General features: G+C 34.1%; 1 protein-coding gene across 5 annotated transcripts in view; it reads left to right on the forward strand.

The window, feature by feature from the left end:
• The first annotated feature begins 175 nt into the window (after positions 1-175).
• Positions 176-25287, forward strand: part of RELCH (RAB11 binding and LisH domain, coiled-coil and HEAT repeat containing) — a 99962-nt gene continuing 74850 nt past the window's right edge. For 4 of the 5 annotated variants that reach the window (XM_064480388.1, XM_064480389.1, XM_064480391.1 and 1 more), the window contains exons 1-2: positions 176-923; positions 19205-19294. In XM_064480388.1, the coding sequence (XP_064336458.1) occupies positions 407-923; positions 19205-19294 (607 nt within the window). In that variant the 5' untranslated portion in view covers positions 176-406. The remainder of the gene's footprint in view (positions 924-19204; positions 19295-25287) is intronic. The other variant, XM_064480390.1, reaches the window with a different exon arrangement.

Here is a 25287-nt window from a genome sequence, read left to right on the forward strand (position 1 = left end):
TCTTTGGCCAATCAAATGGGGAGGGGGCGGGGCCTTGCCTTTGAGCGAGAAGTGGGGCCCTCAATCTTCGCACACGGTGTGCAGAATTGGCGGGGCGGGGGCGGGGCGGGGAGGGGCGGGGCGGGGGCGGGGAGAGGGGCAGGGCACGCTCCATTTCTCGCGAGACTGTGGACCAGGAAGACGCCTGCAGAGCCGGGCTGCTGGTGCAGCTGCGGCTGAGGCAGCGGGTGCAGCTGCATCCGGACTGTTTGCCTCGGAGCCTGGGGCCTGGTCTCCAAGTGAGGAGGCGGGACGTGGCCAGGCCGGGGCTTTGGAGGTGCACAGTGCCCATTGAGGCTTAGCGGGGATTCAAGTTGCGGCCTGTCAGAGCCAGACAGGGAGGCGCCCACACTCCTGACAGTATAAGATGGCGGCGATGGCGCCTGGAGGTGGTGGCGGCGGCGTGAATCCTTTCCTCAGCGATTCGGATGAGGACGACGACGAGGTTTCAGCGACCGAGGAGCGGCGAGCAGGGCTTCGGCTCGGTTCCGGGGGCGGCCTAGATCCTGGCTCTGCGGACTCGCTATCGCCCCAGGATCCCGTGGCCTTAGGGAGCAGTGCACGACCAGGGCTCCCTGGGGAGGCGGCGGCGGCGATGTCACTGGGGGGCACCGGGGAGACCCCGGCCCGATTGTCAATCGATGCGATCGCGGCTCAGCTGTTGCGCGATCAATACTTACTGACCGCCCTGGAGCTGCACACCGAGCTGTTAGAGAGCGGCCGCGAGCTGCCTCGGCTGCGTGACTACTTCTCCAATCCTGGCAACTTCGAGAGGCAGAGTGGGACCCCGCCGGGGATGGGGGCGCCTGGGATCCCTGGAGCAGTCGGCGTTGGAGGCGCAGGAGGTCGGGAACCAAGTACGACGTCGGGTGGGGGACAGCTCAGTAAGTGAATGCAGCCTGTCACTCCGGCAGGACTGTTGGGTTTGTTAGAAGTTATTGTGGGGGAAGGGGTACTTCTGGGTAGGTACTGGGCGGATATTAGGAACGTTTCAGAGAGGGTAAGTTGGGGCGGGGGGTGGGGGTGGTCTTTTGCGGCAGAAGCAAAAGGATCTGGCAGTGAGTGTTTTATCCTTGCCTGACTCCAACTCTTGGCTGGACTTGGCATCTGCTCCTGGCTCTCCTATTGGTATCTGTATCTATTCAATATCCAGAGTTTCTAGTTCACTGGCTATTACGTGACTCCAAAAGGACTCCCTTGCAACCTGGTTTATCGCTTTAATCATTTTTCCATTTTCGACACACTCGAATCACCACTACAAGGAACCTATGTCTCTTAAATTGTTCGCAGTAATTATTTGACTCAAAGAGAGAAAAGAATAGGAAATGTTCCTCTCTCTGCAAAGTCTGATCCACTTTAAGACACTGCCTTTGCGATGACTTGCTCACTCAAAAATTGGCTTTTCTGCTGCATAAAATTTGTTTTTGTTTAAGTGAACTCAATGTAATTCACTTTCGGTTACCTTAATTCAGTAGATTTCCAGAATTATAGGAAGTCTAAGGAACAGGACAGGCAGGTTCTACCTGCAGTGTAGCTTGTGTTCCCACCACCTCATAGGCTTTTTTCTCTGCATAGGTTAGAAAGTTTCTTTTTTTACCTAGTTATAATCATTTCCAGCAGTATAGAGTAATCGTTTACCTCATTCATCATATATTTATAAGTATTTCTTATTGCTCTAAAATGTATTATCAAGGATGTATACTGGACTCCCAGTATCCACCTTTTGAAAGACATCTTCGATTACCGGTGGTAATAAGATGTTTTAGTGTGTTATGTGAGGCCAACTGGAATTTACTAACGAATGTTAAATATACAATTTAAAAATTGTAGCCTAATTGATTATTTTTTGTCTATACTTTTGAATGGTGCCAGAGACTTCTGTTGCCTAACTTAGATGTAGTGAACGTGCAAAGAGTGCATTTTCCAATCAAGGTAAATTATAAGCAGATTTCTATTGAATATGGAATTTTCTCAGCAGGTGTAACTTGCTTAATATTATGGGATAATCTTCCTTTTTAGGTAAAGATGTTTTCATGCTGACCTTTAAGACTATAAAGTGTAACAAAGAGCAGAGTCACAAAATTGTTAGGTAGTTGGGCATGTTTTGTTTGCTTTAAGATTCCTGAACTAATAATGATTTTTACCTGATAAGCTAATAAGCTCTTAGTACTTCCTCAAGACCCAGCTCAGATGTCATCTTTGTAAGTGTTTCCCACACTCCCCAGGCTTAGCTGTTTGGTTCTTTCATTGTACTACTTTCAAACCTCAGCCATAGCCTTTAACTCTAAGGAATCTGATTCGCTAACAATATCATTTTTCTCCACTAGATAGTCCATTCTTGAGGGACATCTTCATATTCCTCACACTTTGTACAGTTCCTGGCCTGTTGTTGAACAGAACTAAATTGCATCTGTTATGTTTTTCTAATGTACTAATGAAATGAATTATTCCTTACTTCATAACTTGTTTAAAAGAATTTCTGAATCTTTTTAGCCTACCTTATTGTGGCTTGACATCACTGTTTTGTGAAAATTTCTCTTAAAAACTTTTTCTATAGAAATAGTTATATTTGTAATTTAGACTCTTTAAATATTATAGCAGTGTTTTAGAGTAATGCTTTTGCATTACACGTTTTTATAGTTTCTTTAAATAATTTCAGTCCTGTGATCAAAAATCACAATTTAAGTATAATCAAATATCCATATGTACTTGTACTTCTCTATTCTTATTATTTGGAGTTGTTTTAGGTATAACTTAAAAATATATTATTATGTAATATATATATCATATGTATTTCATATAGTATATTTTCAAGTTACTACAAAACAAATGAGCAGTAGGAAAAAAATCAAAATTATCCATAATCCAACCAGTGGTATTTGCCTTTTCTGTGTTTTCTATGCATGTATTTTAAAAAGCAAAAATTGGACTAAATTATTTTATATAGCTTTATATTATTTGATAGGCACTATAATTTTTACCATTAACTTTGAGGTAAAATTACATACAATAAAATGCACCCATTTCAAGTGTACAATGTAATGAGTTTTGGAAAATTAACATCTACCACAAATAAAATATAGAACATTTTTATTGTCCCAGAGCTCCTTCATTTTCCTTTGCATTCAGTATCCCTACACTGTCACTAATCACCATAGAACAGGATTTTCCAACCTGGGCCTGGGCACTATTGAACTCTTGGGCCTGATAATACTTTGTTGTGGCTACTGCCCTGTGCCTTCTAGAATGTTTAACAGCATCTCGGCCCCTCTGTACAGTAGATACCAGTAGCAGCCACCCCGACCCCATCCCCCAAGTTATGACAGTTAAAAACTGTCTCCAGAATTTTCCAAGGAAGGGGAGGGCAATACTTCCCCAATTGAGAACCACTTCTATAGACAAGTTTTGCCTTTTTAAAAATTTAATATAAATGCATTTGCAGAGCATGTAGCCTTTCCTTCATTCCTTTTTTTGGTTTATTCATCTGATGTTAGACATTTGTATTTTTTCCCAGTTTTGGCTTGTATTTATAAAGCTTCCCTGAACATGCTTATACAAATTTTGCATGGATATATGTTTTCATTTCTTTTGGGTAGTACCTAGGAATAGAATTGCTGAGTCTTATAATCAGTACATATTTAAATTTATAAGAAACTGTCAAAACTTTTTCAGAAGTAGTTGTTTCATTTAAAATTTCCATTATTAGTGTATGAGAGTTTCAATTTCTATACATCCCCCAAATACTTGGTATTTTCAGACTTTTTATTTAATTTATTCTAGTGAGAGTGTTGTGGTATCACATTGTGAGATTTCTTGAGGACTAGTGATGCTGAATTCTTCTGAGCTTTTTGCCATTAGGATGTGTATGTGTGTTGCCATTAGTGTATCTTTTGTGAAACTTCTGTTCATATCTTTTTATTGAGTTGTAGTTCTTTATATATTGTGAATCCAAGTCCTATATCAAATATGTGTTTTGCAAATTTTTTCTCTTAGTATGGTTTGCCTTTTCATTTTTTAATGGTGTGTCATATGAACAGAGATTTTTAATTTCATCAAATACTGGATGAATCAGGTTTTTTTTCTTAGTGAGTTGTACTCTTTTTGTCCTAAATAAGAAATATTTGCCTGTTTTAAGGTTGTAAAAATTTTCTCCTATATTTTCTTCTAGAAGTTTTATTTATAATTTTAACTTTTAAATTCAGGACTGTGATGGCAGGACTGCATTTTAATAAAGGTATCATAAAAAGAAATATTTCTTAAATATTCCTAAGTTTGCAGACATTCATAGCACAAACTTTAGTATAGTTTAAATGCAAATGCATTGTATATGTCAAAATATCAATGCATTTAAATATCTTAACAGTGTCAGAAAATAGATAAAAGCTAAAGTAAGTCTGTAAAACTGTGGTTAGTACCATGTTTTGAAGATTTTTGACTAAGCTCCTGAACACACAAATGATGTTTTAGGGATTCTAAGGATGAATCTCTCTGGGACCCAACTACTGCCTGTTTTAAAGGTCCTTTATATTCAATTCAATTGTTGCTAATTTGGGTATGACTTTATGATACTAAATAAGTATTTTTGGTTGATAAAACAATATAAAGATTGATAGTACGGATTATCTAAAACATTACATTATTTTTATTTGTTTTTATGTATTTTTGATTGATGTGTGTCTGATCTGAAAATTCATAATACCTCAAAATAATAAATATTATAATCAAAAGTAGTTTTCTTTATTTAATGATGTCCAAAAACAATTTAATTTTGCAAGATTTACTGAATTGTTTACCTAAAAGTCTGTTGGACCTAGTTTAATACTAATATAGTGATCTTTTTAAAATAGTTTAAGGAGGCTTCATGCTGTATTTCATCTTTTTTTCTTAACTAGTGGAATAATCCACATTTATAAAATATTCAAATATCAAAAGAATTATAGCTTTATAAATTTGATATTTTCAGTAGAAGAATTTCTATTAACTGAATAAAATGAGCTCTAAGGAAGTCTTGATTTTTGATAAATTGTTTTAACATTGTTGCAGTGTTCAGGCTAGATCTACTTGATAAACTAATTTGATCTTACATTTAATATTACTTGCTGAATACATGTTATTTGTATATTTTTCTCCTGTACTTTTGCCAGTTGAGCCAGTTTGGTAATTGTTTTGCTTTCTATTTAGATTGCAAGACAAAAGTCGTACCAATGCTATTGATTAACACTGAGCAGATTATAGTATTTTAGCTAGAGGATTGCTGGTTCCACCCTAAGTGTTAGAGCTATAATCAAAATTGAACTCTAATTGTTTAGGATGAGCCTGTTCTTTGTGCAGTAGAGACAGTAGGTGGTCTCATGGGGAGAACAAGTAACTTACCCCTTTCAGTAATGAACTTCTTTTATTCCGTATTTATCATGCCTTCAAAGTTTTATAAGGCAACTTATCAGGAGGCAGTCATTTCTGATTGAATTTAATAATTTTACTTGTGAGCCTACAGACTTCTTGAGTCATCTTTCTCCTTTTTAAAATTTTCTATTATCTTACCTATCTTTTCTCAGAACTTTCAAAGAGTACATGTCTCACTGTGCTCAGTATTCCTTGCCTAGTATTACCAAATGCTGAGATGTCATGATTACAATCTACCAAATTTCCCATCTCTTCTACTTTACAAAGTTGTTCCCCCCATTAGATTGGAATTGGGTTTAGTGCTTCCTCTGGCTGCTAACAAGAAAATGTCAACAGAATATTTCTAAAGTTTATTCAGTTCACTGCTTTTGGCTGAATAAGACTTTCCACTATTATCTGGACCATATACATTCCTAAATTTATCGCTTGCATGAGTGTCTTCTTTTTTTTTTTTTTTTTTTTTTTGCCTATGCCTTTCAGTAGCTTCGAACTTATTAATTCTTGTGGAAATGTAGTCAGATGTTTTCATTGCTTTAAACAGTGATTTGAGTATAGTTAGTATTAAATATTTTACATTGATTAATACATTTATTAAATTGTGTGATCAACTAAGGATTGTAGGGATCCAAAAGAAGTTTAGTGCATGTCCTTGAGTTTATGTTCTTGATGGAGAGGCAACTAACACATGAAAGACCTATAGAATAGTCCTCTCTGGTACAGGTAATAGTGTAGACATTTATTTATGGAAAAATCATTGTTGATTGTGATCCTAATGAAATGGCTCTTCTGGAGAAAGTAAAATTTTAATTTGATGCTCAAGTATGGGTGAAATTTTGAATAAGTAGTAACTTTATTATTTGGCCATATTTAGACTCTTTATCCTGAGTGAGGAAAAGGAAGTGAGGGTAAAGAGAAGATATTATTTATTTTATATTTTGCCTTGTTTAAAACATCATCTCAGAACATGCTTACCATTATCTGGCTCACCAATTAATAAAAGGGTTCCATTTGGGGTTTTTTGTGTGAAAATACAGTATGACTTTCAGACCATTGTGGTACACAGTTTAAAAGGAAATGTGATAGGGGTATTAATCAGGGAAAACAGACCTTATTGCTGTCAAAAATTTAAATTATACTTTCTGCTTTTTCAACAAGAAAGTTAGAGATGATGTTCACAGTGAGTATTTGCTTGGGGAACAAAACCTTCCAGAATTGATGTAACTTTCATTTTGTATAGTATTTTTAGGTCAAAAATTGAAATTGGTTACTTTGTTTTTATATAGTGGCTTTTAACTGTGTCCACTCCTTAACTCCCCTGGTTTTAGAATGATTGACTGAAAAAGAATACTTACCTTGATCTAAAAATACAGCCTATTTATATTTAAGTTACAAATATTGGTTGAGAAAGGTCTTAATTATTAATAGCCTATTTTTTTCTTTTAGGTAGTTGTTTTTATTGGCTTCTTCCTATAAGTGCTGTGAGATTTGATGATAAAATGTGGTTTCTAAATTATTTATACTAAAAGCATACTTGGTGGTTAAGTAAGTGGTATTCAGCTATTTGGCCATGTTTTGAATGCAGTGCCTCTTTGGTTGACTTTTTGGGGGAATTTGCATTAGTTTAGGATTGCTCTACTCCAACTCCCTCATATGAGTGTTTGTTTCAATAGTACAGTTAATTTTTTTTGAGATCTAATTGACATATGACATTAGTTTTAGGTGTCCAACATAATGATTTGATATATGTCTATATTGTGAAATGATTACCACAATAAGATTAGTTAGCTTCCATCACCACACATAGCTAGGGTTTTTTTCCTCTGTAATGAGAACTTTTAAGATCTACTCTCTGAGCAACTTTCAAATACATAATACCGTATTGTCAACTATGGTCACCATGCTGTACCTTCCATGCCCAGCCCTTATTTATCTTATAAGTAGAAGTTTGTACCTGCAATTAATTTGTAAGGTGGTTGCTGGCCCCATTTCACTGGAGCATGGGACACTGATGATTCTAATTACACGTATGCATATAATTTCTACAAACTAAGGAGATCTGCACAGGAAAATTTGATCAAGTTGAGTGTAAATTGTTCACTTTAAAAATAGATTCTTCTGATTTCTGAGAAATGAATACCCGATATAACTGAATTCAGCAATGGTATTTACTAAGATTGAGCAAACTATAACACTTAACTACAACGGGGTGAAGATGAATGTTCTAAAGCTGATATATTTGGGTCATAGCAAGATAAATGACAGATCTCTCACACTGGTATAAATAAAATAGAGAAGTATGGGCTTGGTAAAAGAGTAGCTGTGGAAAGACGTGTGATAAAACAACAGTAGGTCTGTGCCAGTCTACACCATCTACACTTTTGAACATGGCGTATTTTTTGAAGACCACCTGACTTGTAGTACTGGTGTCTGATCTTTAGTTCTGCTTCTGCCACTTACAGCTCTGTTATCTTGGGTGTATCATTTAACCTTTTTGAACCTTCTTGTTCTGTGTAAAGCACAATAATCATTCTGTCCACTGCTAGTCATAGGGTTTTAAGGAAGTTCACATGAGAGTATATATGTGAAAGGGCTTCAAAAACTTGTTTTATAGTGACTTCTTTCTTTTATAAGAAAAAGTATATGAAGCAAGGAGAGAAGACTAGATCAGATTTGCCCATGATAGAAGACGGAGGAAGATAGGTGATGTCTGACAGTACTAATTCATAGGATTCAACAGGACTAGCAGATATATGGTGTCCTAATTAAAACAACAAGTTAAAAAGCATACTGGGAGTATCTGTGCTTGAAATTCATAAGAAAACCTGATAGCATTTCTATTTGAGTAGCCACCATAAATTAGATCAAAGAGGTCTGCTAATTTTAAGGGAAAAAGCTGTATACACAATGAGTTAAGAGCACAGAGTTTGGAGTCAGATTACCTGGCTTGGATCCTATTTCTGCCACTTTTTTTCTTAAACCCTTGTGACTTTGAACAAGTTACTTAATCTCTCTATGCCTCAGTTTCTTATCTAAAAACGGGATAACAGAACCTCTTTGAGCTGTTGTGAGAGTCAGCTGAGTTAATATTTATTGTCATTGGCAGTAAGTCTATATAAGTGTAAAATAAATTATTAAAAGGCAAACATTGGATTTATGATTTCGTAATGGTTCATTAAAATGTCATAATACAGTTAATGCATTATATTTTATGTCTGTAAAGGCATTACACCTACATTTTACAGATATTTTAAATTATATTCATGTAAGTTATTTTTAAATGTAATTTCCTTTTGTTCTCTTCTCAGGCAGTGGTTAGTTACTCAATTTTACAACTAACAGATGCGAAGAAAAGGGGACTTATCTTTTTTTGGAACTCAAGTTTTAAAAATCAGTATATGTGGCATTTACAAAATAAATATTTCAAAAACAAAGAAGAACAGAAGTAGACAGATTGAACTAAGGAACAGATTACAGCCCAGTAACAAGCTCAGTGAGTCTTTAGTATAGGAAAAAGAGTCAGATCATTGAGGGAAGGGTAGACTATTCAACAAATTTGTCTCCTGGAGGGAAGTTATTTCTTTATCTCCTACCATATATGTATATTTATACACACACACACCAAAACAAAGTCTGCAAATTAATTAAAATGCTAAATGTGGGAAATGGAACTTGAAAACTTTTTGAAGAAAATATTAAAACGTATTTATGACCTTGAAATAAGGATTTCTCAGGCATAAAAAATGCAGACTTTAAAGTAAGATTAATATGTTTGTATCAAAGTTAAAATTCTTGTATGCAAAAAGATAACATGAAATAAAAGACAAGCCATAGACTAGGAGAACATATTTGCCACATATATATAATAGTCAAAAAGTATTTCAAGTATAGAGTTTATATAGAATGCCTACAAATATTAAGAAAAAGGAAAATGAGCTAATTAAAAATAGGCAAAAAATATAAATAGATAATTCATAAAGAAGCAAACCAATGAAAAGATACTCAAATTCACTAGTAATCAGGGAAATGCAATTCACAATACCCCACCTTTCAGCAAAAATGAAGATGTCTGACAACACTTCGTATTCCTGATATGGAAGAGGAAGCAGGAACTCTTGTGCTACCCAGTAAAAGTGTCAATACAACTGCTTTGAATAATATTTTGATAAAATCTAGTAAAGCTGAAGATGTGCACACCCTTCAACCCAGTTTTTCCACATAGAAGTATTTATCTGGAATTCACAAATGTGCATAACAAGGTGTGTACAATGTTAGAAACAATTCTCTTGGCCATACATAATGGAAAGATTAGTTATGGTATAGTCATAAAATGGAAATCTTAGCAGCCATTAATCAGATATCAGATCTGTTGTGGAGCATTGCATACAGTTCTATACCACTATGTAAATTTTCAAACACATAAAACATTACTGTATGTTATTTATAGGTAACATATATTATTACAGATATAAAAACATCAACTAGAATCACACTAAATCCATTATTGTGTTTGTCCTCGAGGAAGGAAACATTAGATGTTATTTCTTTTTAAATTCTGAAGAATGTTAACAGTTGTTTGTATCAGGTGGCGGTTGGTTATATGGTGTTGAACTTTGCACTTTTCTAAAGCAATTAAAATATGTACCACACTTTGTCAGAATTTACATATAATGAATGGCAAAACAAGGAAAATATGTGATGAGAACTACAACTCCACTGTTCCACCATTAATTGGCACCTAGTCCTGTAACTGTGCAATGTGAAACAAGTTCATGTTTTTTCTGACATGAAATACCATCTTCTCTCTGGTATGTGAACGCAAGGAATATATTTTGCATAGTATGTTACTTCTGTGTGTGTATTTGGCATGTATCTACCTTTTTTGTTACCTTATATTGAATATCAGTGTCTTGGATTATCTGTTAATTTGCACGAAATAACAGCAAAAAAGTTCATTCTTTGCTCCCAAACATTGTTGCATATGAACTAGTTTCTCTGTTTTCAGTCTTCTGTTGCCAGTTTTATTTGGAGGGGAAGTCTTCATTTGACACAAATCTCTCTTGAAATTTAACATGTTTCAAGTGAACAAAACTGTTTTATACTGATAGCTTTTTATTGCATTGTATGGGGAGTCTTATAAATATTCTGTATATGTGTACAGAAGTAGAATTACCATTAGAAAAGTATCTAGCAACAACCTTAAAGTTTCTAATTTTTCTAGTCAAAAATAGCTCCTTATTATAGTCATTCTTTTCAATTATAGTAAGGATTGACACTTTTTTTCAGGGATAGATGTGTGAATACAGAGAATTGACCAAAGAATGTAAGGTGGAACGATGAACGTTATAAACATATCACCAAAATGTCTAGTCACATTTTAATATTGTTCTTCATGTTTGATATTTTCATTTTGTACCCTTTGGTAAGTTACAATATTAAGAATATTGATTTTTGTCTTGTAAACCTTCTAATAACATCCATATCATGAAATTTGCCTGTTTTAATAGGTGATTTTAGAATCTACAATCTCACTGGACTCTGCCTAACAGATTTTTTTTTCTATAGGCAATATTGTCTTCTGAGTGTACTTTTGATCAAAATATGTGCGACACAAAGATTGGAAAGCAAAATGTATACTTACGCACTGTTGGTAGGACACTCTTTTTGGAGTAATTTGGTGATATCTATCACATTTTAAAAACACATATTCCTTAATATCCCATTCCATTTCTATAATTTATTATAGACAGCTTGTTTGCATTAAAACTGTTGAACCTACATTTTTTTGGTATCTTCTGTAAGTAAAGGTATTAAAGATTGAAAACAACCTGAATGTCTAACAGTAGGAGATTGGCTAAATAAAACAGAATGATCTATATGTGCTGGTGTAGAATGATCACCAAGATACATTATAAGTTGAATAAATTAGGATGCAGGCAGAATATGTGAATTGTTTCCATCTACATACAAAAAGAGAGGAATTGGCATCTACCTAGAATATTTCTAAAAGGATACATACAAAAGAGTCTTCAACAATGATTGCTGTTGCAGAGGATGATTGTGGTTGAGAGATGGGCTTACCTTTTCTTTGTATGCCCTTTTATATTTTACCACTTATCACGTCTTCAGTGGCAAGACTAGGATTCCAAACCAGATCACTGACTTCCAAGTCTTCATCCTTTCCATTACACCACAACTGTTTTATGTCAGTTTTAAAGCACAGTTTAAAGCAAAATTTCTCAAATTATTTTAGTATTTAATCAGTCAAAGTATCTTAGTAAGTCATTTAGAGAGTATATCTTATTAACTCAAAGTGGCCAGTCTTCTTAATGCAGAAGGCAAGTCAGGTAGTGCTATACTGATCCTTTAAAAAATAATCAAAGTGACAAACTGTACCACCACGCCAAGGCAGAGGTAAATAATCTGCTGAAAACATCATTTAATTCCATCGAGATGTCCACAACGCACAGCACTCAACTTAAACCAAGTCAGAACATGCACATCCTGTATGTGATTGTAGGGTCAACTAAGCCTCCAATTACAGTCAAATATAGTCTTCAATTGTCTTTTCTGCATGAAATTCAACTAAGGAAATTCACCAAAGCTGAATTAGCATGTACTCTCTTCTTTAATCTTAAAGCTTTGCTGCGTGGTTACATCTAAGTTTCTGGTCTAGTCAGGGAACATGACTAAGCTTCAAGGAGGAGACACCACAGTTGCAGTCATGGGTGTAACCTTCCGGGTTTTCCCACCTGTTATTTCCAAACTCCCCAGCAGTCAGAGATGGTGTTCATTTGTTTCTGAAACCAGCTGGTCCTGATTAGATGACTAAGATTGCTCAAGGTAGTGTCATCATATTTTCTGTGTTATTTGTATCATCCATCAGTTTTGTGCTTGTGTGCTGCTTTGGTTCAGGCATTGAGATCACATTTAGAACCTCAGCTCTAGCCTTATAACTGGTCCCTGTGCCTTTAATCCTTATTCTTAATTGATTTTAAAAGCTATTCGTTCATGTCACTCCAGCTAAAACCTTTTAAAATTGCTTTCTCCTGTCCAAAGCAACTTTTTCCAACTCTTTTTATTAGCAAAATGATATATTATAGAAAAAAGAATTTACAAATCTGTTTAGCAATTTTAATTTTTCCCATTTTTGCATAGTATATGATAAAAATGACTTTGAAGTATTTTATTATAAATATGCATTATAAAGTTAGTTCTCCCTATAATTTTGCTTCTTCCTGCCTTTTCAACCATGTTGTCATATACAAAACTTTTGTTGTACTTACAGTGTTTGTTCAATGTCCCTTGAATATGTTTTATATTTTTCTGTCTCGCTGCCTTTGTCTATATTGTTTTTCCTCCTCTTGAAATTCTTTTCCTCCATCTTCCATTACTTTTTTCCAGATTCTCTGTATCTTTTTTTAAAATTTAGTTTAATTTTATTTTTTTAGGGGGGAGGAGGTAATTAGTGTTATTAATTTATTTTATTATTATTATTATTATAATTTAATGGAGGTACTGGGGATTGAACCTGGGACCTTGTATATGCTAAGCATGTGCTTTACCACTAAGCTGTGCACTCCTCCTCTGTGTATCCTTAAAGGAAGTTCCAGTTCCTTCCTCTCCCTAAAGCTTCTCCAGCCCATAGTGATCTCAAAGTCCTCTGAACCTATGGTAATTTTTTGTCTGTCTCACTTATGGCAATCAATTATATAGAGACTTGTGAATGCATTTAGTGTTATTGAAATTTTTTTGTTCATGTTTTAGCTGACTAGATTTTTGTTTAAGATGTTAGTTGGTTTTCATGTCTCATATATCTTTGTCTTATAAATGTTTATGTAGCGTGAGTATAAAAAGAGACCATGTTTTATTTATCTTTCACCTAAAATTGTGCCTGGCAAACAAGCTTTTGAATAAAGGTTGATGTTATGTTAAAGAAATGATCTTTAAGTAACGGGATCTTGTAAGTATGAAAGTGTGAAATCTTCCTTTGTAAAATTAGCCTTTCCCTCCATAGCCTGAGGAAGGTTGAGTCAACTTTGGTCTTTCCGTGGCCATTCACAGCCTCAAGCCCAACTTAGCTGGAATCGAGGAGATCTGAACCTGCATGTTTTTACATATTGTTCAACAGCACTAAAGGTTCAGAGCTCAGGCTTTGGCATCAGAGAGCCTGAGTTCATATTTCTATTCTGCTACTTCCTAGTTGCATGACACTAGATAGTCTCTGTTTCTTTTTCTGTAAAATGCAGATGGTAATGACTCCTCTCGCAGGGCTTTCTTAGGAAGGTTAAATAAGGCTATCTGCCCAAAGTATTTGGCACAGAAAAAGTGGTTTTAAAAAAATGTTAAATGTAATAATAATTATTGTTGTTATTAATAATAATCCTTTTACCTCAAAGCTGTTCTTATGGTAAAACCATCCAGCATTAAAGAAATATTAACTTTAGTGAATAGTTTGTCAATGAAGTTTCAGTGTTTGTCTCTTCCTAAATTTGAATCTTTTGACTTTTACATTTGGCTCAGTGGAATCTTGTGGCAAAGAGCAGTGGACTGCAAACCAGGAGACTTGAATTATACTTCTAGCTTGCTCACAGATTAACTTGCTTGACTTTTAACTTAAAGTGATTTAATTGTATCACTGTTAGCTGTGTACATGACTTAATTCCAGTGGTTTATAAGCTTATTTAAGGCAAGAACCAAGTCTTACTGAATTTTATCTTTCTGCTCCTTATCATGGATTAGTAAATATTCTTTGAATGAATGCATAGCTCAGTTTTTTCATCAGTTAAAATGAGGGGTTAGACTATCTGTAAGATTTTCTCCAGCTCTCAAATATTTTGAACATAAGGGTCAGTGAAATGAGTCCCAACATTAGAAAAGAGTTGAGGATCAGAAAATATAAATGTAAGTTTTGCCATTGGCAGATCTCTAAGATCCACTTTTAATTTAAGCAGCCAGCATGTTAAAATGTCATACATGACCTCAAGTTTAGATATAATTACTTTTAAGGTAATATTATTGTCTGTTTATTGAGTTTATTTACTCCATACTTCTTCCTTTGTTATTTACCATGACATAGGTTTTTTAGGCATGGTTCAGTAAATGCTCTTTACTATACAAATTGGAATTTAAAGCTAATTGCTTGACATTATTTTTCTTCCTACCCTTTAATTGTGAATTGGGTACTTTCATGACTTTTTAATTCTAAAATGCTCATATTGTAAAAAATATTAACTCTCTCTGGGGAAAATATACCAAAATACGAGCAAAAAAATTCAAAGAATACAGAGAGGAGTGTGTATTGAAGAATTATAACTTCTCAGAGTTAATTACTGTTAATACCTTATTGTGTATATTTATAAAAACATTTAATGCATATATAAGCATACACAACACACCTACATGGACTTTTATATGCCTATCCTTTAAAAAATTATTTTTTAATATTTTACAGTACCTTCCTGTCAGTACCTGAACACAGTAGTTGTTCACCAGATGTTTACCTAATTAAGCAATGTTTTTTGCCAGTTAGCAGCTGGTCAGTTTTTCCTGATACATTTAGCTTTTTAAAGTGCCATAAAATTTACATGAAAGATAACCTTTTCAAGGGTCTGAAACTAATTTTTTGAACTATTATAAAAGTACATTCTGTCATCAGTACTAAAAGATTAAATGTATGTAAAAATAAGACTATTTTCATATGTGATTTATAAAATCTATCTGCATGTCTTACAGTCACACCGTGTATAATGAATTTAGTTTTCAGACTTAATAAAACTTACGTACAGGTTTTACTGGTTTGCCAACTCTGATGAAAGTTCCTGATCATTCAGTTTCTGAGTTACAAAATGAATTACTAAGAAGTTACACAACCCTGGAATTTGAAGAAGTGCTTTGTGGTATACTTTATATTAGAAAATAGTAGTGTCTTTCTTAATAAAAGAGGCTAACTTTTCCAAACTCTTACTCTTATATTAGAGTATTTGGAAAGACATTTGCTTGCCCTGGAAAAGAATTGTGGCTGAATCCAAAGAATCATATTTATCTAGGAGCTGTAATATTACCTGTTAGTCTTAAAACCCCAAGTACATTTTATTTGCAAAATCTGTTATAGGTTAGTTCCCATCAAAGTTGAGATTACTTTCTTCCATAAATAATTTTTTTATGACTTGGAGTAAATTTTTGTAAATTAGGAGATTTTTACTTTTATGATATCATGGTTATTGTTTGTTAAAAAGTTTTTTTCTTAGAGAATATAAAGTTATCGGCTTGGAAAAAAATAATTACAGTGTATTTTTCAGTGGCCACCATAATACCAAGTCAAAAATTAAGCTATGTTTGCTTTCCCCAAGGGGAAAAGCAGCTGTTGCTTAGGTGATTTCTTTGAAACTTTCAGAGAAATAGTAACAGTATAATGGAGGAATAATGTATGATCAAATAGGCTCTAACCTAGGCCTTATGTATGATTACAAATATTAGAAGGAAAAAGAGAATACCTGGAATACTAACATTAGATGGATACTTAATATAATAGAAAAATATTTCTCTGAAATCAACAGCCCACATCATCCTTAACATTCCATGAAAATAAGAAATAAAACAGTGAGGTGTTATCACAACACTGGAATATTGGTTGATAAAAGTTCATCCTATTGGGTGTAACTGTTTTAATATACAGGTTGGAGACGTCAGAATAGCAAATGAGCAGCTAAGATATGTGTGACTAAGAGTAGAGGGTATAGTACTCAAGTGAGCTTCTGGTTAGGCAGTGCCAGATAAACTAATATATCAGGAAAATGTAGATGTTAGATACATGGTCAAAGAAAGTGATTGGAAAATTCACACATACACACAAGAAAGGTAGATGGCCAATATATCTTTCAAAGAATGTTCAAGTTCACCAGGAATCAAAGAGATGCATAATTAGATAAGAAAATTTTATAGTATGTTAAATTGGTGAGATTAATAATATCAATCATTGACAACTGCTATTATGCACTACTGATGGAACTCAAATTGCTGTATATACTTATTCTGGAAAGCAATTTAAGCAGTATATATCAATAGCCTTAATGATATGGCAAACTCTCACTATATGAGCTTCATTTTAAAAAAGCAAGATACTAAGTTGTATGTATCCATTTATTTTGCAAAACTGTATAGATATACAAGTCATGGGAAAAAGAGTTAAAAAAACTTTGGAAATTCTGCGGAAAAATTTAATGATTTCTGAGCTTCCCAATTTTAGTGGGTTTGAAATGATTTATCTATTTTTCTATGTACCTTTATTTTTATAATTATAATGTGTATATTTATAAAATTGGAGGGGAAAACTGTAATTTATAGTGTGGTACAATACATTGGAGAAAAGTAGTTAGATTAATATTTTTGAGAGCTGGAAATTTTAGGTAGTATATATAGTGATCTAGGAACTCCAGTTTATAACATATCATGATAATTATTTACCAGGCAGGTGTATTTATAGGTCAGTGGTCTGTTCTAGTCAAGCATTTTGTAAGAACAGGGACCTTGTCAGTCTTGCTGACACACAGTCCCCTGCACTAAAGATGGTGCCTGACAAATAGTAATAGGCTATTAAATATTTTCAAGTATTGAGTGCAGTTCAAGAAGTCTTTCTCTAATTTGAATATGTGAATCTCTGAGTAGTTTCTTATATAGTAAAATAGCAATAGATTTTTTTTAAATAATAACAGTTGATATTTATTGAGCACTTACTGTGTGACAGGCAGGTTCTACAGCAGTAGATTTTTTTAGTAACGACCCCACACTTGCAGAATCTTGCAGTGTCTTCTGAGTAAGAAAGCTAGGCAATCAGGTACTATCTAGGAAAAAAAAACAGAAGGCTGAGTTAGAGTTTACCAAGGAGAGATCAATCTAAAAGCTGACTGTTCAACAGTTACCAGTTCTGCATGTGTAAAATTTAATACAGAAGCAGATTCCTTTGTAAAAATGACTTTATTAAATTTTTTTAACAGCCTGGTCCATGCCTGTAAATTTTTTTTAATTGAATATAGTCAGTTACAATTAGTCAATTTCTGGTCTACAGCATGATAGTCATGCATAAATATACATATATTCGTGTTCATCTTCTTTTTCATTAAAGGTTATTACAAGATGCTGAATATAGTTCTCTGTGCTATACAGAAGAAGTTTGCTTTTTATCTATTTTTATATATAGTGGTTAACATTTGCAAATCTCAAGCTCTCAAATTTACCCCTTCCCACCCTCTTTCTCCAGTATCCATACAATTGTTTACTATGTCTGGGAGTCTGTTTCTTTTGTAGATGAGTTATATCCTTCTTGGCCCTTTGCACCCTAGCCTGCCTAACCCTTTGGAGCTTCTGTCCGTTAGAACCTTGCTATTTACACTAAACTTGTCCTGCACTTTGAAAACACCATAAGCTTGTTTGTTCTTTCCCTCATTTGTTGACTTGGTGAACATTTATTCTTTAGGGCTCAATTTAAGATACTTCCTGTTGGAAGTCTTCCATGGCCTCAGGCAGTGAGATGGGATATAAAAGACAAAGAAAATTTCTGATCTAGTTAAGAATGAATAAAAAACAAAACGAAAAATAACTGTATCACAAAGATCTAATAAGAGTTAGAATGTTTTTATATAAATAAATTTTCCCTTTTCCACTGTTTTACTTTACTATATAGTACTTGATCATCTTCCAGCATATTATATTTATCTACTTGCATATTGTATTTATCTGCTTTGTTCACTGCTCTGTAACCATTACCTACAACAGTACCCAGCAGTAGATGGAGTAGGTATACCAATAGTATGGAGTAGGTGCTTCATAAATGTTTAGTGAATGAATGAATGATAACAACCTTTCAAAAACAAAATCCACTTGTAGTTTGGGGGTCATATAAAAACAGGCCTCAGGCCATGATTCTCCCAGGCCTTAGCTGGCCAACCCCTGTTCTAAAGCATTATTCCCCTTAACAAATATATTTTTGTATTGCAGATAATAGGGAAAGTGACTTAACATTTCTCAAAATGTATTCTGAATAACATTAGATCTTGTGATATAATAGGTGTTACTCAACAAAGAAATGTGGTGGACAGATGACTTGGGGTAATGCTATCTTTGGTTTGGCTTTACCTCTTAAATATTTTGCCCATTTTTGAAATTATGCTATCTTATTTTGAGTTATTGGAGTGTTTCATATTTTGTAGATATAACTCTCTGATATTTGATTAGCAAATATTTCCTCCCATTCTGTGGGTTTTGTGTTTTCACTTTCTTAATAATGATTTAAAACACAAAGTTTTTAATTTTAATGAAATCCAGCTCATTCATTTCTTTTTTGAACTGTATGGTGGACAATGTGTGTGTTACGTTGTGAAGACAGGTTTCTGTTTTATTTTTTCAAACAATGTTGTTTGTTTTAGTTTTTTATTAGGAAATTATCTGGTTGAACTCAAGCTGCAAACTCTTGGACAGCAGCTCAAATTTCATTTCAGTTTTTTTTGCTTCAGCTGGGCTGGTTGCAATATACCCTGTGTGTGCATTGTTCAGGAGTTAAGAGATTTGGGCAGGGAAACTTGAGTTACTTTAAAGTAGTTTAATTGGTGTGAGCATTTTTACCTTACTGTTTTAACAGAATTTCTAGATCTTAGAATCATAGTTTTACTAACTGGGAAAAAAAATCATAGGTAATTGATTTCCAATCCTTTATTTTGGCAGCTAAATAAAAATCTGTTTAATGCTTTTATTTTTTGCCTTATTACAGATCGAGCTGGGAGCATCAGTACCCTTGATTCTTTAGACTTTGCAAGATATTCAGATGATGGTAACAGGGAAACAGATGAGAGAGTTGCAGGTGAGTAAGATTATAAAGACAGATTCGGATTTTTTGACATTCCAGAAGTAATAAAATGACTTGAGGAATTCTCTTCAACGATTTGGTATGTGAATATAATTATATAGTTATTATACAAAATTATTGTACTAATTTATTGGCTGTAGGGAACATCCCAACCCCCAAGTTTGCCTTCCAGTGGTGTTGTGAGTTTTTGGTTATGCTTGCCTACAGTTTGCTGGGTTCTGCTTGTAGCCAACAGTTTACAACCATGTAGTTATAAAACTGGTGTAAAACAGGTGTAAGTTAGCCATGGTTTAGAACAAAGTTAGTTGGACCTTAGCTTCGTCATTCCTTTTATCCTCCAAACCAGGGCTGAGTAATATTCATGTGTTACATACCAATACAACTCTACTGATTGTTAAAAATTGGTTAAAATACTTCCATGCTGGTTGGTAAATAAAAGTTTGTCTTGAGTTCCCTGGATGCTCCCTGACCATCACTGTATCTCTCCAGAAATATATCTTGACTTTCCTTTGAACCAGAAAATAAAGGGTTAATGCTTGGTCCAGCAGGGGCCTCTAGGACCTTGCCCATTCAAAAAAGAAGACCATCATCCTTTCTAGTTGCTTGATTCTTGTTCCAGTCTCCTTCCCCTCTCCACCCTCCCATCAGTTCTGCCTTTTAGGCATCACCATTGGATCTGCAGAGACTTCAGAAGACCTATTTGTACTGCCTGTGTTCTGCCCATATAAAGTGAGGCCAGTTGGATTCTGCTCGGGGGCCACCCTGGAATTTAGCAGTGTAGCAACCCTGGCTCCTCAAGTGTCAAATATCTGGTATCTTCCTGGTCCTTCAAGGCTGTGGCTTGTTATTAAAGTAATTCTTGGATGTCTTGTAGGAATTAGGATTTTCATAGGGCATTGAGAAAAATAGGAAGCAGACAGACATTAGTTAGGTATTTTGATCCACCAGAATTGGGGGCACACCTGAAACAGGAGGGATGCCACATAGGACAGATGGAGCCTGTAAAGGCAATTAATACAGGATTGGGAAAAATCCATAATGGAGTCCTCTCTTGACCAACTATGTTGAATTTTTCTTCTATTTACTGGAACAGGTTTGTTAAAACCTACCAAATGTTTGCCCATCATAAGTCATTATGAATAAAAGTGAATGCTGATTTTTATATAGCACTTGCTGCATTCTAAACACAGTTGTAAATGTGTATTAACTCATTGAGTTATAGAATTATCATCCTCCCCTCCCCAAGAAACTGAGGCACTCAGAGAGATTATTTAAGACTTCAGTGGCAGAGCTAAGATGCAAATGCATGTAGCCCAGCAACAGACCCTACAACTGACTGTACCTTATGCTGCCTCTTAGCGTTAAGAATGAAGTTTGACCTGATTAAAATGACATTCCAGTATGTGGTTTTCACTCATAATTTGTGAATAGAGCTATTGAATGTTTAAAAATCTCAGACAGTATTAGGTGAGTTGAGGAAAAAAATGATGTAATTGTTTTTAGTTCAGCAGAAGCTAAGAGAGGATTCAGCAATGAAAACAGCAATATCAATAGAATGGAGAAATCACTGGAAGAGTTTAATGCACCTCCCTATATCAAATCATGATTTAGTCATAAGCATTATTAATTGACAGCTGTATCAAAACAGCAAATCACATCAGTAATATTTGAAAATTAACGAATCAAATGGGAATTATTTAAATAATTTTAGAATTAATTAATCCTTATTATATCATTTGTTAAGTAGCATGTTATATATGATATAGTAAATATTAGATATATGTTTTATATTATATATTAAATATTAAATACATGGTGTACTAGTTTATTAGAGACTCACCAAATATATCTAGTTTTGTATATTGTACTATTGTTCAAATGGTTACATATTAGAAAATAACTTCTACCCAGAAGTTGGCCGCATGGTTATTTTCTTTCCTTTAATTTCGATTTGAAGATCTAAATTTTAGATTTACTGAAATTTAAGAGGTTCATTATTATTCTCGTTATTTAGGTAGTTTACTATTTCTAATTCGGGGAACCATTGATGTAAAAGCAAAATGTTATAACTAAGCATAACTAAGAGTAAAATATTTAAATATTTGGTAGTTTAACCTTATATTTTAAATCTAAGGATTATACTCTTGTCTCTAAGATTGGGGAGCTAAAGTAATTTTAACTTACTGTATAGTGCTAATATATAAACATATGCTGTCTTGACAAAGACAAGTACTGTCTGATATCACTTACATGTGGAATCTAAAAACTAATACAGTTGAATCTATATACAAAACAGAAGCAGACTTAACAGTCATAGGAAACAAATTTGTGGTTGCCAGAGGAGGGAGAGGAGGGAAAAATTAGGAGTATGGAATTAACAGATACACTACTATACATAAAATAGATAAGCAACAGGTTACTCTACAGCACAGGAAACTATACCCAGTATCTTGTAATAACCTATAATGGAATATAATCTGCAAAAAATAGGTCAAATCACAATGCTGTACACCTGATACTAACACAATATAGTAGATCAACTATACTTCATTGTAAATGAATGAATGAATGAACACTGTCTTTCATCTTCATTGGAAAAGAGGGAAAACCATGTTATTCTAAGAGAATAGCTTTCAGACTTTTAGTGCTCTTATACCAGCCTGTTACTGAACCAGATGTGTAATCTGTAGGTGAAACTTTACTATTATATGCTTCTGGGAACAATCATCAATAGAGTAGACATAAGAAGCCTTTTAAAGCCTACATAATCTAGTAGACATTCTAAAATAATATTAAGATTTTTGTCTGTGAGATAGCCTGACCTTGTCCCCGGGATAAGAATCATCATCAGTAGCCCTCTCATTCCTTAGCTATTGGCCTGCAGCATACATATCCAGCTTTATCAGAATTAAATAAGCCTATTTGTCTTTTTTTTTTAAGGGAATGTGCTTTATTTTATTTTATTTTTTATTTAAATGTGTCAACTTCTGGTGTACAGCGCAATGTCCCAGTCATGCATATACATACATATATTCATTTTCATATTCTTTTTCATTAAAGGTTATTACAAGATACTGAACATAGTTTCCAGTGCTATACAGAAGAAAGTTTTTAAAATCTATTTTTATATTTGTCCTATTATTATGTATTTCTCCCTTAATACAGATGTTCATACTTAGACTGTTAGCAGTACTTTTTGATTTTCTTATTTTAAACCTTACTTAAATCTTATTTATGATTTTGTACGATTTAAAATAGGATAGATGCCCCAACAAGGCTTTAAAGGCAACATACCTTTAATATGGTTGTAAATTGTTATAAGTTATATGATAAGTCATAAAGATCTGAACCAGGACAATTGCAGAGATGATTCTTTAGGCTTATTTAGGATTCAAGGGTTGGAATCATCATGGTTTGGGCTTTTAACTAATGTAGGAGTAAGGGCTCAGGGTAAGTGAAGAATATTATCTAGGTTTCTTGTTTGGCAGTTGGGTAAATGGTGGTGCCCTTAATGGAGAGAGACTGCAGGAGGAGGAGGAAGGAGGGCAGATTTGAGGGGAAGATATGAAATTCATTTATATAGGATCAAATTAAAAATTCATGAAATATTCAAATAGGCATGTCCAGGTGATAATTAGGTAGGTCTGTATCGTGGGGAAAAGGTTTAAAGATTTCTGAATCTTGAGAGTACTGGTGATAGTTAAAACTGTAAGAGTGACTGTCATCCCAGTGGAGTATGCAGAGTAAGAAAAGGACCAAGGAGGACAGTCTGGGAAACACCAACTTTGAGATGAGTGACATAAGAAGCTCTAAGAGTACCTGAGCAGGAGGAGCAGTAATGGGAAAATTTTTTTCTTGTAAAGCTTGGGAAAGAGGAATTTCTTTCTCCCTAAGATGACTATAGAAAACAAAATTATACAAACCATGGAGATTCCATCTTGCTTCCCTTCATTTATTTCTATTTGCTGAGTCATGCCTAACAGTATTCTACCTTTCTTAAGTCTATAATAGGCAGGGAGAATTCTGTAAACCCAGGAGGGGTGGTAATTGTACTGTCGTGGGATTTTTGTATTATTTTAGGAGTAGATTTTTATTTTAACTCGTATTCTTATGAGAATTTTTTTCTTTTCTTAGAATTGTTCCTGGGTAATAAAATAAGTATTAAAGATGGGGAAGTGGTATTTTATTATGAAGTCAAATCACCTTACATTCAGGGGGAAAAAGAACCCAAGAAATTCTGACTTGAAAGAACTCAGTTTCATGTCTACTATGAGTTGGTAGGGTCCTTGATTCAACCCTATTGATATGAACTCTTCAATAGTGGAAGGAAAATGTGAATGAAAAAAATACTTGACTCTGATTAGTGTTGTGGGAAAGATCTTCCAAAATATGTAATATTCTGAGTTTTGCACCAAAAAAACTAAAACTAACAAATATTTCAAGATAATATTAGTGATATATTCAGTTGAGGCAACAAAGAAGCAATATTTTTGTCTGCTTTGAAATTTAACACTTCACCTTTGGTGTCTCCACATAGTCAATTGTTTTTCTCCCAAGTCATGAGAGCATGATCTTTAATCACTCAAATACCTCCAATGTAATACCAGTGTTATCCAACCCTGACTGGGAAATAACTGTTTCAGCCAATCTAGAGTTGCTTATACTGACTTAATCATTAATTATTTTGATAAGATTATAATATACAATATTTGAATATATATTTATCTTATAGTTATTACTTTAGTTCCAGTAAAATGGCATTTAGCAAGGTTGGGCAAGTATAGAGTTGGGACAGTGGATGACTAGGTTGGCGGGTGGTTCCTACAGTATTTTTAAAAAACATACGTATTTTCAAATATTTTTGTGAGGAATTATAATATTTGAAAAATACTTGGAGGTCATTTGGTACAGTGTATCTCTTTACAAGCTAATAAATTTTGAGCTTTAATCCAATAATTTTTAAATAAAGAAGTGATAGATTCATTTATGTGTAAATATAGCTGTTCAGACCTTTCTTGTGAAACTTTCTTTCTCACATAACTGCAATTACTTGATTGTACTGTGCTTTTATAGAGATGTGCTATAGCTTCAAAGATATGCCTTTGTCTTTATTGCATATTAAGAAACATGCAGCAGAGTGAATTCATTTTGATGAGCACTATCTTTTCAAAGCTTTGGAAACTTTTAATGACATTTGGCAATGTATATGTAGATGTGCATAATAATATAAATTCTTGCCGTCTGACATGGGTTTTTCTGGCTTTCTGTGCCTTGATCATTCAGTGTTTCGCTCTTGGTCACCTAAACTTTCATCAGTCAAATTTAAGTTTTTTTTCACAGTTTGTGTTTTAACCAGTTCTTTTTTTTTTTTTTTTTTTTTTCATATTTCTGTCATTCTGGTGCAGGGCATTTCTGATCTGCAATTGTTCTGTAATGTGTCTTACTAAATTGTAAGTGATACTGAAAGTGTAATATGTATACTCACTTTGTTTATGATATAGTGAAGTGTTCTTAAATAAAAATCAATTACCTAGAGTTTTGAAGTAAGAAAGAAAAGTACTTCTGTACTTCCCTTACACACTGAATGTGTGCAGTCTGACTTTAAACACAAGCTCTAAGAATTTTCCAGAAGTAGAAGTTTTAGGGAAACTGATTTAACTTTGTTGCACAGAAATGTTTGCAGATCAGCATTGCTGACTACCAAAAAAAGAAATAGTAGCATACATGTCATGTGGTTTTTAGTTGTGCTTCCATGTTGCTGCAGTGAAATTCTGTGCATCAAAATAATTGGCTTTCATGTACTAGATGTGATTCAGTTATATCTTAAGTATTATTTTAATGAAAATATGCAAACTGAGTGAATTCTATTTTTTCCATATATTTTTATAGCTTTGTTGTCTCTAATAGCATTTCATTTGCCATCTTCTTTTTTCCGTTTATTAGTCAATCAGGAAAAAATTGCATCTTTAAATTTTTTAATTTGCTAG

The sequence above is a fragment of the Camelus dromedarius genome, chromosome 28, assembly GCF_036321535.1.
Source record: "Camelus dromedarius isolate mCamDro1 chromosome 28, mCamDro1.pat, whole genome shotgun sequence".
Taxonomy (NCBI): Eukaryota; Metazoa; Chordata; class Mammalia; order Artiodactyla; family Camelidae; genus Camelus; species Camelus dromedarius.